Source organism: Sus scrofa, chromosome 9 (genome assembly GCF_054392235.1).
Source record: "Sus scrofa isolate SSC_HxYL_T2T_F1_AM1 chromosome 9, Sscrofa_HxYL_maternal_Yorkshire_Landrace_v2.0, whole genome shotgun sequence".
NCBI classification, from domain to species: Eukaryota; Metazoa; Chordata; class Mammalia; order Artiodactyla; family Suidae; genus Sus; species Sus scrofa.
In genome coordinates this window covers 107317101-107335640 of record NC_139391.1, presented here as the reverse complement: position 1 = coordinate 107335640, position 18540 = coordinate 107317101, and the positions used below count along the sequence as shown (strand labels likewise).

Genomic DNA, 18540 nt, shown 5'->3' with positions numbered 1-18540 from the left:
CGTTTGTTACCTGGCCTCCTTCAGTGGGTTAAGGATCTAGTGTTACAATGAGCTGTGGTGTGATGTAGGTCGCAGACACAGCTCAGTTCTGGTGTTGGTGTTGCTGTGGTGTAGGCCGGCAGCTGCAGATCCTATTCAACCCCTAGCCTGGGAACTTCCATATGCCACAGGTGTGGCCTTAAAAAGAAAAAAAAAAAAGATAGTTAAATACATTCAATCTTTAGATAATTTTATCAAATATATTTATGATATTTAATAGTGCTATTTTATTGGGTAAATATCCTAAATGTGTTATTTTAATATAATTTCAAAAGACAGAAGCAAATCTATAAGATTCATAAAATTTAATTTGCTGCCATTTAGTTAGTCCTTCTTTAGAAGGTATGATTTTTTTTTTTTTTTTTTTTTGTCTTTTTGCTATTTCTTGGGCCGCTCCCGTGGCATATGGAGGTTCCCAGGCTAGGGGTCGAATCAGAGCTGTAGCTACCGGCCTACGCCAGAGCCACAGCGACGTGGGATCCGAGCCATGTCTGCAACCTACACCACAGTACATGGCAACGCCGGATCCTTAACCCACTGAGCAAGGGCAGGGACCGAACCCGCAACCTCATGGTTCATAGTCGGATTCATTAACCACTGCGCCACGATGGGAACTCCGAGAAGGTATGATTTTGATCATTTCTTTAACTCCTATTTTTAATATCAAACCTACCTTTTTTTGATAGACTAGATATACCTTTACTCAAAAAAAAAAAAAAACTCTAGAAATGTGTATTTTATTGAAAAAGTAAAATTTTCTTTAACTAATATATTCTTAATCTTATCTCACCCTCACTTCTTTTTAGATCATTGTAATGGCCTGTCGTGAATTTGAGATGGGAAGGGTATGTATACCTATTCACACTTAAAATAATTGTGGAGTGTTTTTATCACTTCATTTCTAGGGATATGTATTTCTGGGCTTTTATTATATTGTGAGCTCAAGTTGTTAAAATAGTTAATTCTTTCCTTTTTTTGTACTTTGCCATTGTTTGTATTTCATCAAAAGGAACAAAGTATCCCTAAGCACATAAACTTTTTTATTTTATAAGTACATTTTATGATATACTTAATAGATTTTGTACACTTAGTAATCTTCAAATATTTAATGGTGTTTTAGTACAAACTATTTATGGACTGAATAAAATTGAGCAGGTAAAATGAATTAAATAATTTTGTAATGCTATCTCCAAAGTAAGGACAAGAAAAATTTTAACATTGGTTAAAAACTATACAAATACTAGTTTTAAAATTCTCCTACAGCATCAATTCCTAGGTCTTAATTTTTGGAGATGATTATATATTTACATAGAAAAATACTAAATAAGACTTGAGTGTGGCCTTCTAGAAATATGACAAACAAATTATGTAATGATTTGAAGTTTCCTTATACAAATATGGTTTATTAAAGTAAAAATCATTTTGAAGTTGTAAAAATTCTCATTAAAATTTTCAGCCAAGAGGCTTAACACCGTAAATCAGCTAATCTCTAATAAAGAAATTTAAAAAATTTTTTCATCAAAGGAACATGTTGCATAGAGCAAGACAGTACATCTTTTAGTTTTGTGAGCTGTTACGATATATAAGTCACTAGAAAACCATACTTTTACGAGTAATTTTTGTCATTCCTCCCAACCACATCATTTACCAATAGTAGATATATTAATATTGGACAGAAAATGAGCAGTCTAAGATTAAGAAATGTACAAACTGAGAAACTGTTAAGTAATTAAATTATCTGTTTAAGTATTATCAGTATGTATTTTAGTACCATTATTATTAATTAATCTATTGTATTAGGAAGTTTAAATTTCATCTTCCTATCTTTTATTCATAGTGTTTTGTTCGTAGTAAATTGTCGGTTAGGGCTATGAATTTATTTGATAACCTTGACTTTGATTGATTTTGACTTAAAATGTGACCTTAAAATTTATAGTGATAAATTACTATAGGTTATGCATGTATGATGTTTAACTTAATTTTTGGTATCAGTTGAAATTAGTTCATATTTGAATTATAAATAGCAATGAAGTCCTCAGTTACTGCTCATCTAAATGAGGGGCATATTAGTCATAAGCTTTCACTTCTTACTAAATTAATCTCCTATAAACTTAATTTCTGTCTGTTTTAAGATGTTAAAACTTTACTAGATAAGATCAGGGAAAAAAACCTTCAAAGCAATTTAAATTGGAGTTCCTGTTCTGGCTTAGCGGTGATGAACCTGACTAGTAACCATGATGATTCGGGTTCAATCCCTGGACCCACTCAGTGGGTTAAGGACCCGGGGTTGCCGTGAGCTGTGGTGTAGTTGCAGACATGGCTCAGATCCTGCGTTGCTGTGCCTGTGGTGTAGGCTGGCAGCTAGGGCCCTGATTTGACCCCTAGACTGGGAATTTCCATATGCTGTGGTGTAGCCCTAAAAAGAAAAAAAAAAGTTTAAATTTCTCATTTTCTGTAAACTTCTACTGGGAAATCAGGTTTGTGGCTTTAAGCCTTCTAAAATACTAATAGTACTTATTCTAAGCTAAACTAACATACTAGGCAGTTCTACTTTGTTGCTCTGAGAGCAGCATTGTCAGCAGTTAATTCCTGCCTGTAAGTAATAAATCCACTTACTGTATTTGACCTGTAAGAATTTAGTAAGAACTGATATATTTCCCACTGCCAAAAGTTTTGGGGTTTTTTTTTTTTTTTTTTTTTTCTTTTCGTATTTTCTAGGGCCACACCCACGGCATATGGAGGTTCCCAGGCTAGGGGTCGAATCGGAGCTATAGCCTCTGGCCTTCGCCAGAGCCACAGCAACGCCAGATGCGAGCCACATCTTCAGTCTACATCAGAGCTCACAGCAACGCTGGATCCTTAACCCACTGAGCGAGGCCAGGGATCCAAACCGCAACTTCATGGTTCCTAGTTGGATTCGTTAACCACTGAGCCATGATGGGAACTCCCCCACTGCCAAAAGTTTTATTTTAAATGCTAGATTGTTGCTTAAAGGCTTTCACTTTATTGGATCTTGATAAAATTACATAATTTCTTGCTTTAGAATCACTGGATTTTCTATAAAGTTAGGCTTTCATTGCCTTAAGTTTCTAAAATGATTGGATTTGATAGTGGAAACCAATGAAAACTGAATATTCTACTACTCACCTGTTGAAATGGGAAAATAAGAGGGGAAACTGATTACACTTTATATTTTAAAATTTAAAAAAATGGATAGTTTAAATAATGTATTATTCTTGTACAGTGTTTTTACCATCTGTAGAACTTTAGAAATATACTCCTATTCAGTATTTGAAACAGTCATATAAGGATTATTGTTTGCATTTTTACAGTAAAGGAACTGCAGGTCAATAAAACAGTAAAATTGGTACTTACAAAATTCTTCTGATACTGAATGGAGTGCTCTTTCCACTGCTGCTACAAATTTTATTGGTTACAAGAATAGTGCAGCAAGAATAGTGTACTATGGAGAACAATATGGAGGTTTCCTTAAAAACTAAAAGTAGAGTTACCATATGACCCAGCAGTCCTACTCTTGGGCATATATCCAGAGAAAACTCTTAATTTGAAAAGATACATGCACCCGGATGTTCCTAGCAGCATTATTTAAAATAGCCAGAAGATGGAAATAACAAATGTCTATCGACAGATGAATGAGTGAAAAACATACACACACACACACATATATAGTGGAATATTTCTCAGCCATAAAAATGAAATAATGGCATTTAAATGCAGCAACATGGATGGACCTTGAGGGTATCATATTAAGTGAAACAAGTCAGAGAAAGACATATTATATGATACCACTTATATGTGGAATCTAACAAAATTATGTAAATGAACTTATTTACAAAACAGAAACAGACTCAAAGACAGAAAATAAATTATGGTTACAAAAGGGGATAAGAGGGGTGGGGAGATACAATTAAGCATTTGGGATTAACATATCCACACTACAATATATAAAATAGGTAAACAACAAGGACTTACTGTATAATGCAGGGAACTATACTCTATCTTATAAAAAGCTAGAATGAAAAGGAATCTGAAAATGTGTGCCTATATGTGTTAATATGTTTTTAAAAAGCTACATGACCATTTGCTACATTTCTTGAGATAAAGGTTGTTAAATACTATTTTTGTCAGTGCGTTTGTAGCACTGATTTTACATTTAGGTCTAACTAAGCTTCTAATTACTTCACTGTTTACTTTGCAATAAACTACTTGCCACACAGTTTTTAAAAATATTTTGATACCAAGTTGAGTACTCTTTCCACTATGCCACAAATTTTATGCTTAATGAGAATTCAGCCAGGTATTATAGAGACTGTCATTATACAAGCATTAAAACTTGCCTGGCTACCATTTATACCAAATGGACTGCCTTTTGCCAGGTACTTTTGTTTTTTTTGTTTTGTTTTGTTTTGTTTTTTTAGGGCTGCACTTGCGGCATATGGAAGTTCCCAGGCTAGGAGTCAAATTGGAGTTGCAGCTGCCAGCCACAGTCGCAGCAATGGTGGGATCCGAGCTGTGTCTGCGACTTGCACCACATCTCACAGCACACCAGATCCCCAACCCACTGACTGAGGCAAGGGATCCAACCCGAATCCTTATGGATACTAGTTAGATCCGTTTCTGCTGCACTACAACAGAAACTCCCAGGTACTTTTTTTTTTTTTTTTTTTTTTAACAGAAACTCCCAGGTACTTTTTTTTTTTTTTTTTAAATATTTAAGAGATTTATTAAAGCATCTTATCACAAAGATGGAAACACGTAGAAATTAGAAACATGCAACCATCATTACCCACAGTCAAGATAAAATGTAGTATATTTTTTCTGTTTTCACAGCTGAAAACCCCAGGTACTTTTTTAAAAAGCAGTTTTTCTTTTCCAGAGGAGGATCTTTGGAGTCTACTCTGTAGACCAAGCAGCTAGCAATGAAAAACGTATACATGTATAGTGTGATTGTTTGGATACTTTTTGAAATAATATATGTACAAAAATTATTTTTAGAAGGAAAAAAGAACTTTAATAATGTCTGTTGGAAAAGAGAGAGCTTATAAGGCTCTTATGACTAATCTTGGAGAGGACACAATAGCTCACCTTTAAAAAGAGTTGGATAAGTCTGAGTCCTCCTAGCTCTTTGCGTACTAATGTTAGTTTTTCTGTTTTCTGGGAAGACAACAAGCTGAACACAAGATATTTGTAAAAGTTCTAGTAAAACAAATTAATGATTATTTACTTTTTTTTTTTTTGAACAACAGAAAAAATGTGAGCGTTACTGGCCTTTGTATGGAGAAGACCCTATAACATTTGCACCATTTAAAATTTCTTGTGTAAGTACCTATTTTTATTTAATCAGAAAATGGGCATGCTAGACTGATAAATAATTAAAATATGGTATGAACATTGTTTTATGTAAGCCAAGCAAGCACTCAGTGTTTCCATAAAAATCTATACCGAATTATAATAAACAACATTAATAGTGTTTATTTTTATACTACTTTTATTTCTTTCTTATTATGGCCATGTCCATGGCATGTGGAATTTCCCAGGCTGGGGACTGAATCTGAGCTACAGCTATGACCTACATCACAGCTGCAGCAATGTTTGATCCTTTAACCCAGTGGGCACTCTCTTACTACTTTTAAATTAAGAAGCTTTGAGAATGGTTTTTCATAAATTTATAATTTCCTTGAACCTTATTAAATAATTCTGTTAATTCTGTGTTAGTCTTTGTATATAAGTTGATCATAAGTGTTATGTATATAAGAGTAACTGAATAACTATGCTTTGATCTATTTGAAAAGTGGTATAAAGTATTAGTTTCAATAAATTCAATAAATGAGAGACCCTTGATGACTGAGATATAGTTTTTGATGGTATCTATATTATTCTCTCCATGATTGTCATAATTATATACAAAGATGGGTTTGAGAACGTCCATCCTGAAAGAGATTGATCCTTTATGACAGAAAATATGATATGAAACTTAAAAATATATATCTATTTAATGAGCTCTGGAAATGAATTAAATTCAAGTTCTAAAACTAATAGCATAGAGGGTTCCTGTAGTGGCTCAGCGGTTAACGATTCTGACTAGTATCCGTAAGGATTCAGGTTCCATCTCTGATCTCGCTCAGTAGGTTGGGTATCCACCATTGCCGTAGGCTGTGGTGTAGGTTGCAGACGTGGCTTGGATCTGGTATTGCTGTGGCTGCAATTTTAACCAGCGGCTTTATCTCCTAGCCTGGGAACTTCCATATGCTTCAGGCACGGCTCTAAAAAGCAAGAACAAACAAACAAAAACTAACAGCACAAATCTTAGAAATTGAATTAAAAGACAAAAACAAAGGAGGAGAAACACAAAAAAATAAGTAAAATATATAAGAGAGCTTTAGAAATAGACCCAACAATTTACTTTGGGTTACACCTGATTGTATCTTTTTTAATCACTTGCCAGAAATATATTGTCTTATTTATTCAACTCAAAAGACCGTGTTTAAGCACACATGGAAATTAAATAACCTTCCCTATATTAGTCAGGGTTTTCCAGAGAAACAGAAGCAATAGGATGTCGGTGGGGGGGGATTTAGCCTAAGGAATTGGCTCATGTGATTATGGAGGCTGGCAAGTTCAAAATCTTTAGGAGTGGGTAGACATTTTGGAGACCCAGGAATAGTTGATGCCTCATTTTCAGTCTGAAGACCAAGAGTCTAGAGCCCAAGAGAGCAAATACAGCAGTTCTAGTCTGAAGGTGGGCAGACTAAAGACCCAGGCAAACTGATGTTCAGCTCTAGTCCAAAGACATTCTGCTGTAGAACCAGGAAGAGCCAGTGTTACAGATGAAAGCAGTCTTCTAGAAAATTCTCTCTTACTTGGAGGAGGCTGGTCCTTTGTTTTATTCATACCTTAACTGATTGGATGAGGGGCAGCTACATTAGAGAGAGCAGTCTGGTCTACTCAAAGCCCACTGATCTAAATGTTAATCACACCTCAAAACTCCCTCAGGAATATCAAGAATAATCTATGACCAAGTCTCTGAGCACACCATGGCCCAGCCACGTTACATATAAAATTGATCTTCACATTCCCCATTTCAGAATTGCTTGTTTTTGACCTTGTTTTCCATAGTTAAATGAGATATAATTTCTATAATTTTATTTTTCATTGGTTAATTCAAGAAATCTAACTGTATGATTTATTTGTACTTATGTCCCCTGAATTCCTGATGTGTATCCTAAATTTAGTGTTTTCTAGGTTGATGTAGAAAAGGACTAAAATTGTGTTACACAGACTCCTTTTAAATGCAGTCTCATTTTTGTAATGTTAACTGTAATTCATAGTAAACTGCCTGGATTTAATATGCAGTCAGTACTCTAAAATCCTGGTTATAATTAATTGTTTGTTGATTAAATATAAAAATTTTAAAAATCATAAAACATTTCATATTATTTGGAATGAATAAAAACTAATACATAACTATATTGTATTTCTGTGAGGAAACACCTTCTGCCTTACCAATTCAGAAAGTGTTCTACAATATTAAGTTCTTAGTCCAGGAAGCCTAGTTCTGTGCAGTGTGGTTGTGTTGAACATTTGTAAATTTAAATGTAATAAGATAATTATACTGAATGTCACAATTCAAGTGACAACATATAGTGCTTATAATAGTAAACAACAAAACAACTTGAAATTTTTGAACAGTTGGGGATCAGGAATAGTAAACAACTGAATAGAAAAAGTAAGCAATAGTTTATAGTTTGGAAAAAGATGAATTGGCTTTTTTGTTGGGTTTTTTTCTTTTACTTTTTAGCTGCAGCATACGGAAGTTCCCAGGCTAGGGGTCGAATTGGAGCTGTAGCCGCTGGCCTACTCCACAGCCACAGCAATGCCAAATTTGAGCTGCATCTGCAACCTACACCACAGCTCACAGCAACACCAGATCCTTAACCCACTGAGAAAGGCCAGGAATCGAACTCGCATCCTCATGGATACTAGTCAGGTTTGTTACCACTGAGCCATGATGGGAACTCCTGGTTGACTTTTTAATTGCGCTAAAAGGTAATTTTAAGAAGTCCTCCGGTATTGCCACAGCTGTAGTGTAGGTTGCAGCTGCAGCTCAGATTCAGTCCCTGGCCCAGGAACTTCTATGTGCCGCGAGTGTGGCCATAATATTTTTTTTAATTAAAAAAAAAAAGTCCTCTTAATAAGTTTGATTTGATTAGTAACAGCTGGTTTGATTTGTCAATGTTGGGACTGATGTATGCTGAGAAGCAAAATTTTTCTTTCAGGGTTTCAAAATGGGAAGTAATTGTCTTGTTGTTTCAGACAAGTCAGTATTTGTTATCACTGATAAAAGCAAAAATCTTTTTTTTTTTTTTAGGGCCACGCCCAAGGCATACAGAGGTTCCCAGGCTGGGGTCAAATCAGAGCTGTAGCTACCAGCCTGACCACAGCCACAAAAACGCCATATCTAAGTGGTGTCTGTGACCTACACCACAGCTCATCCTTAACCCACTGAGTGAGGCCAGGGATCAAACCTGCGTCCTCATGGATGCTAGTCAGATTCATTTCCATTAAGCCACAATAGGAACTCCCAAAAACCAAATTTGTAAATAGAAAGCAAGTTATTAAAAATAACCGAAGTAAGTGACTTGACTCTACTTGGCAGTCAGAGTGTTTGAGACTGAGAGAGGACACTAGTCAGGAGCTCTCTCAGTTTAAGGATGAGAAGTGGGGGAAAGTGTTGGTGAAAGGTAGGGGACTGGCCAGCAGGAGCTGAGAAGTATGTTGCTGCATATATCCACTCAGACCAAATTATCAGCACAATATCCTTGGGTTTGTCTAGCCCACTACCTGTTCTGTGAGTAAAGTTTTAGTGGAGTACAACCACATCCATTAATTTACATATTTGTGAAAACAACAGCAAAGTTGAGCAAACAGACTTTATAATAAAGCCCACAAAAACAAAAATCTCTATCTCACCTTTTATAGGTGAGGAAAGGTTAAGTCCAATGTTTTCATCCATACTCCAATTCGATGAATATAAAAACATACTTTCCCCTTTTTATTATTTAAAAAGTTCAAAATAAACTACTATAGTTTAAAAAAATTAAAGGAGTAATACTGAATTTTTTATTAATAAAGCAGCATACCTTATTGCTCTTGACAATCACTGTGTAGACTATTTGTAATTTTAATTAAAAAGGCAAAGAGAATAGTTTGCTTAGTGAGAAACTGATACAGAGGCTTCATTCCAATACATTAACAGATGACAGTAAGAGACTTTTAACATGGTTATGTTGTCATCAATCAGAATGATAATTTGGGATTTTCCGAATGCATCCTTTTCCTTCCCCAGTTGGCATCCAGTTAATTCATAGTTGAATTTTAATAAGGCTTTATGGAAAGATAAAATGGTTGAAGATGTTTATAGGTCCTAAGAAGTGACATTTTGTGTGTAGGTGATAATCTGTTACATGATTCTGGGGATGGCTGTTACTTTGCAGATATTTTATTAGATGATAGACTCCTAGCTAAGTAATTGATTAACAGATACTTCTGCTTAAAAAAAAAAGTTCCAAGTAGAACTTAGATAAACAAATTGATGACTTTCAGAATGGTTGTTTTTATAATTATCAGGCACACCTGGAATTTTAAAGGTTAATTTTATATTGTGAACTTTAAATATGAGGTTATTGTTTGTTTTGGTGTGTATGTTTTTGTTTTATGTTCTTAATAACAAGTGTTTCTCTTTACTTAGGAAGCTGAACAGGCAAGAACTGACTACTTCATTAGGACACTATTACTTGAATTTCAGAATGTAAGTATTTTCCAATGAGAGGTTATTTCTAAGGATAGTTTTTAAAGAGAAGATATATAAATAGTATACTATCTTACATAGTTAAGGAGATTTGTTTTTTTAGTTATATAAAACAATGAAAATCAGATATAATACATTATTTAGTATCTTGAGCCTTATGTTTATCAATTAAAGTAATAAATATTCTATTAGCCTTCTAATTACAATAGATTCTAACAGTGCTTATGGTGTATTGCTCATCCATTTAATACTCTAGACTAATTAAATAGTATATGTAGTGTAATAGTTAAAGTACAAGTTTTGGAGGTAAGACTGCCAGCTTTTAGATCCCTCATCTGCCACTTGCTTTGAAACAGTTTGCAAATTACTCTTTCTGTCTCAATTTCCTTACCCATAAAATGAGGATAGTATTAATGATACCGTCCCCGTGGTGTTAAATGGGGATTAAGTAAATTGTTACATGTGAAGCCCTTAGATCAATACTTGGTATGTGATAAGTAGTCTATAAATGTAGGCTATCTTTTTTGTTTGTTTGTTTGTTTGTTTTTTTAAGGTGCTAAATACAGTATACATATCTTAGAAATGGCAGTAAGGTGAGATGTACAGCTTTTCTATATGCTTTAGAATTTGCACCTGTGTTTTCATAATTATTGAATTTCTATTCTTGAAGGAATCTCGTAGGCTTTATCAATTTCATTATGTCAACTGGCCAGACCATGATGTTCCCTCATCATTTGACTCTATTCTGGATATGATAAGCTTAATGAGGAAATACCAGGAACATGAAGATGTGCCTATTTGTATTCATTGCAGGTACAAAAGAATCTTCTAAATTTTTTTTTTTTTTTTTTTGTCTTTTTGTCTTTTTGCCATTTCTTGGGCCGCTCCCGTGGCATATGGAGGTTCCCAGGCTAGGGGTCGAATCAGAGCTGTAGCCACCAGCCTACGCCAGAGCCACAGCAACGGAGGATCCGAGCCGCGTCTTCGACCTACACCACAGCTCACGGCAACGCCGGATCCTTAACCCACTGAGCAAGGGCAGGGACCGAACCCGCAACCTCATGGTTCCTAGTCGGATTCGTTAACCACTGTGCCATGACGGGAACTCCCCTAAATATTGTAATAATTTGGAATAGAGGTGACATTATAATATGGGTAATATTTGGTATTTTGAAACCTGTTTCCTATCTAAGGAATTTCTTAGATCATTATATGGATTTCCAAATAATAAAAGCTTTGAATCCTGGGGCAATTTTTCTTCTCTTAATTTTTATTTTATATTAGATTCTTCTAGAAGACTTAAAATTGTGGTGCTGTGGAAATGAATCTGACTAGTATATTTGAGGGTGCGGGTTCGATCCTTGGCCTCACCCAGTGGGTTAAGGATCCAGCATTGCCGTGAGCTGTGGTGTAGGTCACAGACGCAGCTCAGATCTGGCGGGGCTGTGGCTGCAGGGTAGGCCAGCTGCTGTAGCTCCGATTAGACCCCTAGCCAGGGAACTTCCATATGCCACAGGTGTGGCCCTAAAAAGCCAAAGGAAAAAAAAAATACCATAATGCTTCATAAAACTGCAATCTATCTTTTTAAGTGACATGTCTGCATTCGCATTTGTTGCAAAAAGTAAATGAATGTCTTAGACTTCAATTTACTGGTTAATTAAATAGTTAAAAGATATTAGTGAAGATGTAACACCAAAGATAGTTTTCTTAGCCAGTTGGTTGGATTGTGATGTCTATATTAGTGAAGTGAAAGGGCTGCTTTTTATTTATGGGCCGGAGAGGTGACTTGCTTATTGAGATGTGGGAATCAGTAAAAACCTGGTTAATTAAAAAATGTTTTCTGTAGTTAATTCAGTGGTTAGTTGACTTTTTAATTAAGTAGTTAACTGGTTAAAAAGAAAAAGATCTTGTAGAATCAAAAGATAAAGAAATTGTTTTATCAATATTGTCTAGTCAGTGTATATAGTTGATAAATCCAGTATGATAGGAAGATTTTCCTTTAAAAGATAACTATATCATTTAATATTTTTTAACAACCAAAATAATGTAACTAAAGTGACTTAGAAAACACATACATAAACGGAGTCATTCAGATCCCACTAGAGATGACTTTTTTTTTTCTGCCTTTTTTTTTAGGGCTACACCTGTGGCATATGGAAATTCCCAGTCCAGGGATCAAATCAGAGCTGCACCTGAGGGCCACAGCCACTGCAAAGCCAGATCTAGCTGCATTTTTGACCTTTGTCACAGCTCACAGCAATGCCGGATCTTTACCCCCTGAATGGGGCCAGGGATCGAACCTATATCCTCATGGATACTAGTTGGGTTCCTAACTTGCTAGGGCACAACAGGAACTCCCAAGATGACTGATTTTAATACTTTAGTATATGTCCTTTCAATGTGTGTATAGTATTTTTTAAAGAATATTTCCCCATTTGATACATTATGTACATCTAAATAAGTCATATAAATATTCTTATGCAGTTCATTATGACTGCACTGTGTTTTATATTTAACCTCCATTCTTGGCATATCATATTATCCCATTTGTTTTCAGCTATTTTATTATTTATTTATTTATTTATTAATTTAGTCTTTTTTAGGGCCGCACCCATGGCATGTGGAAGTTCCCCGGCTAGGGGTTTAATTGGAGCTGTAGCCACTAGCCTATACCATAGCTCATGGCAGCGGTGGATTGGTAACCCACTAAGCAAAGCCAGGGATCGAACCTGCAATCTTGTAGTTCCTAGTCAGATTTGTTTCTGCTGCGCCACAATAGGAACTCCTATTTCCAGCTATTTTAAACAACAATTTAAGTGTCCTGTGGGCAGTTTTTTGGTGAAAGCTTTGAGCACATCAGTAATTCATTAGAATAGATATCCAAAAGTGAGATTTCTAAGTCAGAAGATACGAACTTTTTTGTAATTTAATACATATTTTAAAATTTGTTATCCATAAAGTTGATGCTCATAATTAAGCCTACTACTGCTCATTAGTCGGAGTGCCCATTTCCCCATACTTTCCCGAATATTGTTTCCTTTTGGTTTCAGTGTCAGTGTGACAGGCAAGCCATATTTTTCTTCATTTATATTCTTTTGTGAATTGCTTGTTTGTATATGTTACCAATTATTTTCATCTCTTAATAATTATACATTATATATTGACGATGTTAACTTGTAGTCATGTTGTAAGTCATGGTTTTTATTCTGCCTATGTTTTGCCACACATAAATTATTTTTAAAATATTATGTAGTAAGAGTTGTGACTACCTTCATTTATGATTTCTGTCCATTGAGCTATGCTTAGAAAGTCTTTCCCTAACACTAGTGCATAAAACTGCACAGTTTGTAAACATTACATTTTTAATCCATCTGGAATATTTTTATGATGAAGGTAAGAATTTAACGTTTGCTTTCACTTTTCCTGTACCATTTATTAAATGGTATATCTCCTTCTCCCTTTTTTTTTTTTTATATTGGGCTGTAACCATGGCATATGGAGGTTCCCAGTCTAGGGGTCTAATCAGGGCTACAGCTTTCGGCCTACACCACAGCCACAGCAACCCCAGATCCGAGCCGCATCTGTGACCTACACCACAGCTCATGGCAATGCCAGATCCTTAACCCACTGAGCGAGGCCAGGGATCAAACCTGCAGTCTCCTGGTTCCTAGTTGGATTTGTTTCTGCTGCATCATGTTGGGAACTCCTATCTTTCCTCTTTAATTGAAGAATTCACCAAATACTTACCTGTTTCTGAATTTTCTGTTGTGTTTGACTGATCCACTTGTCTGTCTCTGTAGTATCCCATTTTAACCATCAGATTTAAATATATATCATTTAACCCTAGTGACTCTTAACTCTAAAATTCTAGAAATGTTTTGATGTGCAGAACTGAAAATATATCAAGTGGTTAAAAATTAATATTGATGTTTATCGTTAAGAGCTTCATAAAAATCCTATGTTGCTTACAATGTACTTTATAATGTACTTTCTTAGATTACATGTTTAACAAACTACTGATATTTCTAAAGTTTTCAAAATATGCCCTAAAGTGCTGCCCAACTTTTTTTCTGTCTAAAATTACTAAGGTGATGTCAGTAATATCTTTAATTACATAGTGATTCTCAATCCCTTAGGAGCATATATCTCCCTCTAGTTGAAAATCAGTTGCCTTAAAGTATTTTTGTCATGTTTTAAAATAACAAATCTGTGGTGTTTACTTTCTCCAGGTTCTGTTAGTTCTTTAGGATATTAGAGAGCATTAGCAGCCTTTGTTTCTTTGGTGAAATCACTGCTGGTGTTCAAACTGGTTTCTAGGGCTTGTAGCCTTCTTCATCTTTCCTATAGATTTTGCAGATTGAAATGATAGAGTTTCCTCCTCTACTGTAAAGCACTGGAGCCATCTTGAACATAAAAATAAATTTGTCTCTACAAGATAGTTAGCTAGACAAGGTTTTCTGAGATAGACTTAGACTTCCAAAGTGAAGACTTCTAGGTATTCGATGAACTACTTTTGGAAGTTCCTTAAATTAAATAAAAACAAGATATAAATTCTAATGTTAAGGATGTTTGCCATGCACAAATTTTAAGTTGTGGTTTGTTTCCATAAATAAGTAGAATTTGTTAAATTTCTTAAATGATTTTTTACTTATGAATATTAACATATCCAGCCACATTTATTTTACAGTTCTTTTATCACAAATATCAAATTGTTTTTTCCAATTTTATATCCATAGTGCAGGCTGTGGAAGAACAGGTGCCATTTGTGCCATAGATTATACGTGGAATTTACTAAAAGCTGGGGTAAGAATAATTTTTATGTAGCAATATATCCAGTTGATCTACTATGATTTTCAGACTTAATGATTTGCTGAATAAATTATAGCATATGTTTTGCTACACATTACTTTTTTAGAAATAGCTTTGCTGTGTATGCGATGAAGACAGTAAAGGTATAAATGATGCAAAGTACCTTGAGGTAATACACTGGGCAACAAGGAAAACATGTTGTCATCCGTTTGTTCTGGATGAATTAATACCCACATTAGGGATGTAAATTCTGCATTAACTTTTCCAAATATAGCATCCCTGTTGCCGTCTATATTTATTCTATATATAAGTGTAATCAATTCAGTAAATATTTATGCCTAACTGGAAACATATGTAGTATGGTGGTTAAGAATGCTGACTGGAACCAAACTTCTGTGGTTAAAATTCTGGCTCTGTCATTTATTAGCTGTGGGATCTTGGTCGAATGTCTTATTCTAACTGTGCTTAGATTTCTTCATCTGTAAATGGGGATCATAATGTTAATAACTCATAAGAATTAAGTAAATTCTTAATTTTGTAAAGTTCTTTAGACCTATGTGTGACATGTTGCAAGTGCTCAATTTATTGTTGGTTTTTATTACTATTGCTATTATTATTGCTATCACTGCTATTTTCAAGAAACTGGGTTTGATACTATGGAGAATATAAAGATATAGCCCTCATGGTAGATTTGAAAAACACAGGTCTCACTGTATGTAGATTTGGTTTATTTGTTGGTTCTACAGTACGTTTATTTACTATGCATTAGGTAGAAGCTTTTATTCTTCATAGCCTTATAGGATTTTTTTAGGGCCACACCCACAGTATATGGAAGTTCCCAGACTAGGGGTTGAATCAGAGCTGTAGTTGCAAGCCTATAGCCACAGCCATGTCAGATCTGAGCTGCGTCTGCAACCTATACTGCAGCTCATAGCAATGCTGGATCATTAATGCACTGAGTGGGGCCAGGAATCGAAACTGCATCCTCATGGATACTAGTCAGGTTTGTTACCGTTAAGCCACAATGGGAACTCCTTAATAAAACACATTTTCTAGGATGTTTTATAGTCTCCAGAGATGTAGCTCTCTTAGCTGGTCCTTATATAGCCAGCCCAGGAAACTGGCCTATAGAATGAGTTCAAATCTTTTGTTTACAGTCTAATGCCAAATTGCCTAATCTTTTCTCCTCCTTTGAACAACTCTCCTTCATTAAGTCTTAGGTTTTATCTATATCAAGCTTCTCAATTCCCCATAGATTATACATTTCATCTGTCATGCTTATGTATATTTCCTTCTCTTTTCTCTCACATATCAATCAGAGTTAGTCATAGCATTTTTATTCCCACTGTATTGCAACCGTACATTGGCTGGACATTTATCTGTTTACATATCTATCTAACTCACTAGCTGACTGCTAAAGGTCAAAATTAGCTCTGTATCCATAATCCCAAGCACAGTGTATGATACATGGTACATAGTGTTCAAGAAATATTTTCACTTATCCAAGTATATAAGGTATACATGTAGAAAAGATATATATGAAAAGTTGAAGACTATTCTTATTATTTTTCTGAACAGTTGTCCAGAGTTCATGTATTAAATTCTCTGTTTTAGAAAATACCAGAGGAATTTAATGTTTTTAACTTAATACAAGAAATGAGAACACAGAGGCATTCTGCAGTACAAACTAAGGTATAGTTTTTTGTTTTGCTTTATTAACTATATTTTATAAATGCCTTATTTTTTTTAAATGTCTTTTCCTTTATTATTTCATCTCCCTAATAGGAGCAATACGAACTTGTTCATAGAGCTATTGCCCAATTATTTGAGAAACAGCTACAACTATATGAAATTCATGGAGTGCAGAAAATTCCTGATGGAGTGGTAGGTATTCTCGACTTACTCATTTTAGAAAACTTTTACTTTTTACCAAGTTGTGATATTTAGCTTTTTTAATTTTCACCTTGTGTTTTATCTAACATGAAAATATCCATTAGTTATTTTTATTTAACTTTTCTTCTTCCTGTTTGAATCTCTATGGTGATATTTAATGATGCAATACAAGTTAAATAATATTATAAATAAAATATAGTTATGAATATAGATCTTAGTCAAAAGTTATATAATTCAATATTGTTTTACCTATAAATTACTTTAAAAAAATTAACTGCATTTTTCTCTCTTCTTTCCTTCCACCCAACCAAATTATTCTAAGTTGATTCTCCATGAATTTTATTTTGTCTTGATGATATAAAGCTTTGTTGTTATTTTGTACATATTTTATTTTATTTTACCTTACTTTATTTTGCTTTTTAGGGCCACCCCCACAGCATATGGAGATTCCCAGGCTAGGGGTTGAATCAGAGCTGTAGTTGCCAGCCTACATCACAGCCACAGCAACACCAGATCCGAGCTGCGTCTCCGACCTATACCACAGCTCATGGCAATGCCGGATCTTTAACCCACTGAGCAAGGCCAGAGATCAAACCTATGTCCTATGGATAATAGGTTTGTTTCTGCTGAGCCACAACAGGAATTCCTGTACATGCTCTTAATTAAGTAAAATTACAGGACCACAATTATAAATCTCTATTCTTGATTTCTCTGATAATTTAGAAGTAAAGTTAAGGAATTTAGAAAAGCTCTTAAAACAAGTTGTGTATTCCAGATTTATTTTTGAAGAAATTTGTAGAAATGCTAATCAGCAATATGACTTAATAATAAATGTTATCTGTTAGAAGTGTTTACAACTAAAATCACTTCCTGGAGTAGGAGATATAAAGAGAAATTTTATTTTGGAATCTAGTAGCATTTGACTTGGGATTTAGAAACACTTCAGTAGGCAAGCATCTCTAAGGTATGCACACATGCCTTTTTATCTTACATATAAAAAATATTACCACCAGTTATCAACACCAGGATTTTCAATTCTAGGATGATACCAACAGTAGTTTGTGCTGTGGTCCATCTATTATGCTTGTGCTGTGCATTTTAGATGTGATATTATTGAGTTCTGAATCTTTTCTCCTCAAATGTATTTAAAATTTTTTTTTTTTTTTTGTCTTTTTGCCTTTTCTAGGGCTGTTTCCCAAGGCACATGGAGGTTCCCAGGCTAGGGGTCTAATCAGAGCTGTAGCCACCGGCCTACACCAGAGCCGCAGCAACACTGGATCCGAGCTGTGTCTGCAACCTACACCACAGCTCACAGCAGTGCCATATCCTTAACCCACTGAGCAAGGCCAGGGATCAAACCTGCAACCTCATGGTTCCTAGTCAGATTCATTAACCACTGCACCATGATGGGAACTTCTATTTTTAAATTTTTTAACATACTCTGTTTTAATGTTCATTTTGTTCTGCAGCAGATACTATATCCTTAAGATTGATAATTAGGTTCTCATTTTTTTCTTTTGTGGGCCTTGATACAGCTCTGTTATGTGCAGATAATTAATATACAAAATAACTTCAGTGAAATGGGTCAAGGTGGTCAAAAAGTTTAAAAAAAAAACAACTTCAGCAAGCTCTGCTTGAAACAGGAAGATACACTAGAACCTAATCTCCAATGGATTATTTAATTTCTTTTTTTTTAAACTCTTCTTTCTTCTTTTTTTTTCATGTCTGCACCTATGGCATGTGCAAGTTCCCAGGCCAGGGATTGATCCAAGCTGCAGCTGCAACCAATACCATAGCTGTGGCAACGCTGGATCCTTTAGCCCACTGAGCCATAGAAGGAACTCTTGGACTATTTAATTTCTAAAATTCCTTTCAACTTCAAAAGTTGGTGGTTGTTTTAACTGGCAGTGGTGGTTTTAACTGACAATAAAATCAGCCAAAGCGAGCTGTGAACATTATGACAAATACGG

General features: G+C 34.9%; 1 protein-coding gene and 2 long non-coding RNA genes across 9 annotated transcripts in view; 1 reads left to right on the top strand and 2 right to left on the bottom strand.

The window, feature by feature from the left end:
• LOC102167692 (uncharacterized) overlaps window positions 1-18540 on the bottom strand; it is a 121284-nt gene that overhangs the window by 33564 nt on the left and 69180 nt on the right. The window lies entirely within an intron of this gene.
• Window positions 1-18540, top strand: part of PTPN12 (protein tyrosine phosphatase non-receptor type 12) — an 83075-nt gene that overhangs the window by 40887 nt on the left and 23648 nt on the right. For all 4 annotated transcript variants that reach the window (XM_021102555.2, XM_021102553.2, XM_084977429.1 and 1 more), the window contains exons 5-11: window positions 846-884; window positions 5307-5378; window positions 9809-9868; window positions 10539-10681; window positions 14605-14671; window positions 16292-16369; window positions 16463-16561. In XM_021102555.2, coding sequence (XP_020958214.1) covers window positions 846-884; window positions 5307-5378; window positions 9809-9868; window positions 10539-10681; window positions 14605-14671; window positions 16292-16369; window positions 16463-16561 — 558 coding nt within the window. The remainder of the gene's footprint in view (window positions 1-845; window positions 885-5306; window positions 5379-9808; window positions 9869-10538; window positions 10682-14604; window positions 14672-16291; window positions 16370-16462; window positions 16562-18540) is intronic.
• LOC146400065 (uncharacterized) lies at window positions 6485-13018 on the bottom strand. Its single transcript, XR_014816104.1, has 2 exons — window positions 11288-13018; window positions 6485-10868 (listed from the first exon to the last, which is right to left on the bottom strand). It is a non-coding gene; the product is annotated as an uncharacterized LOC146400065 (long non-coding RNA).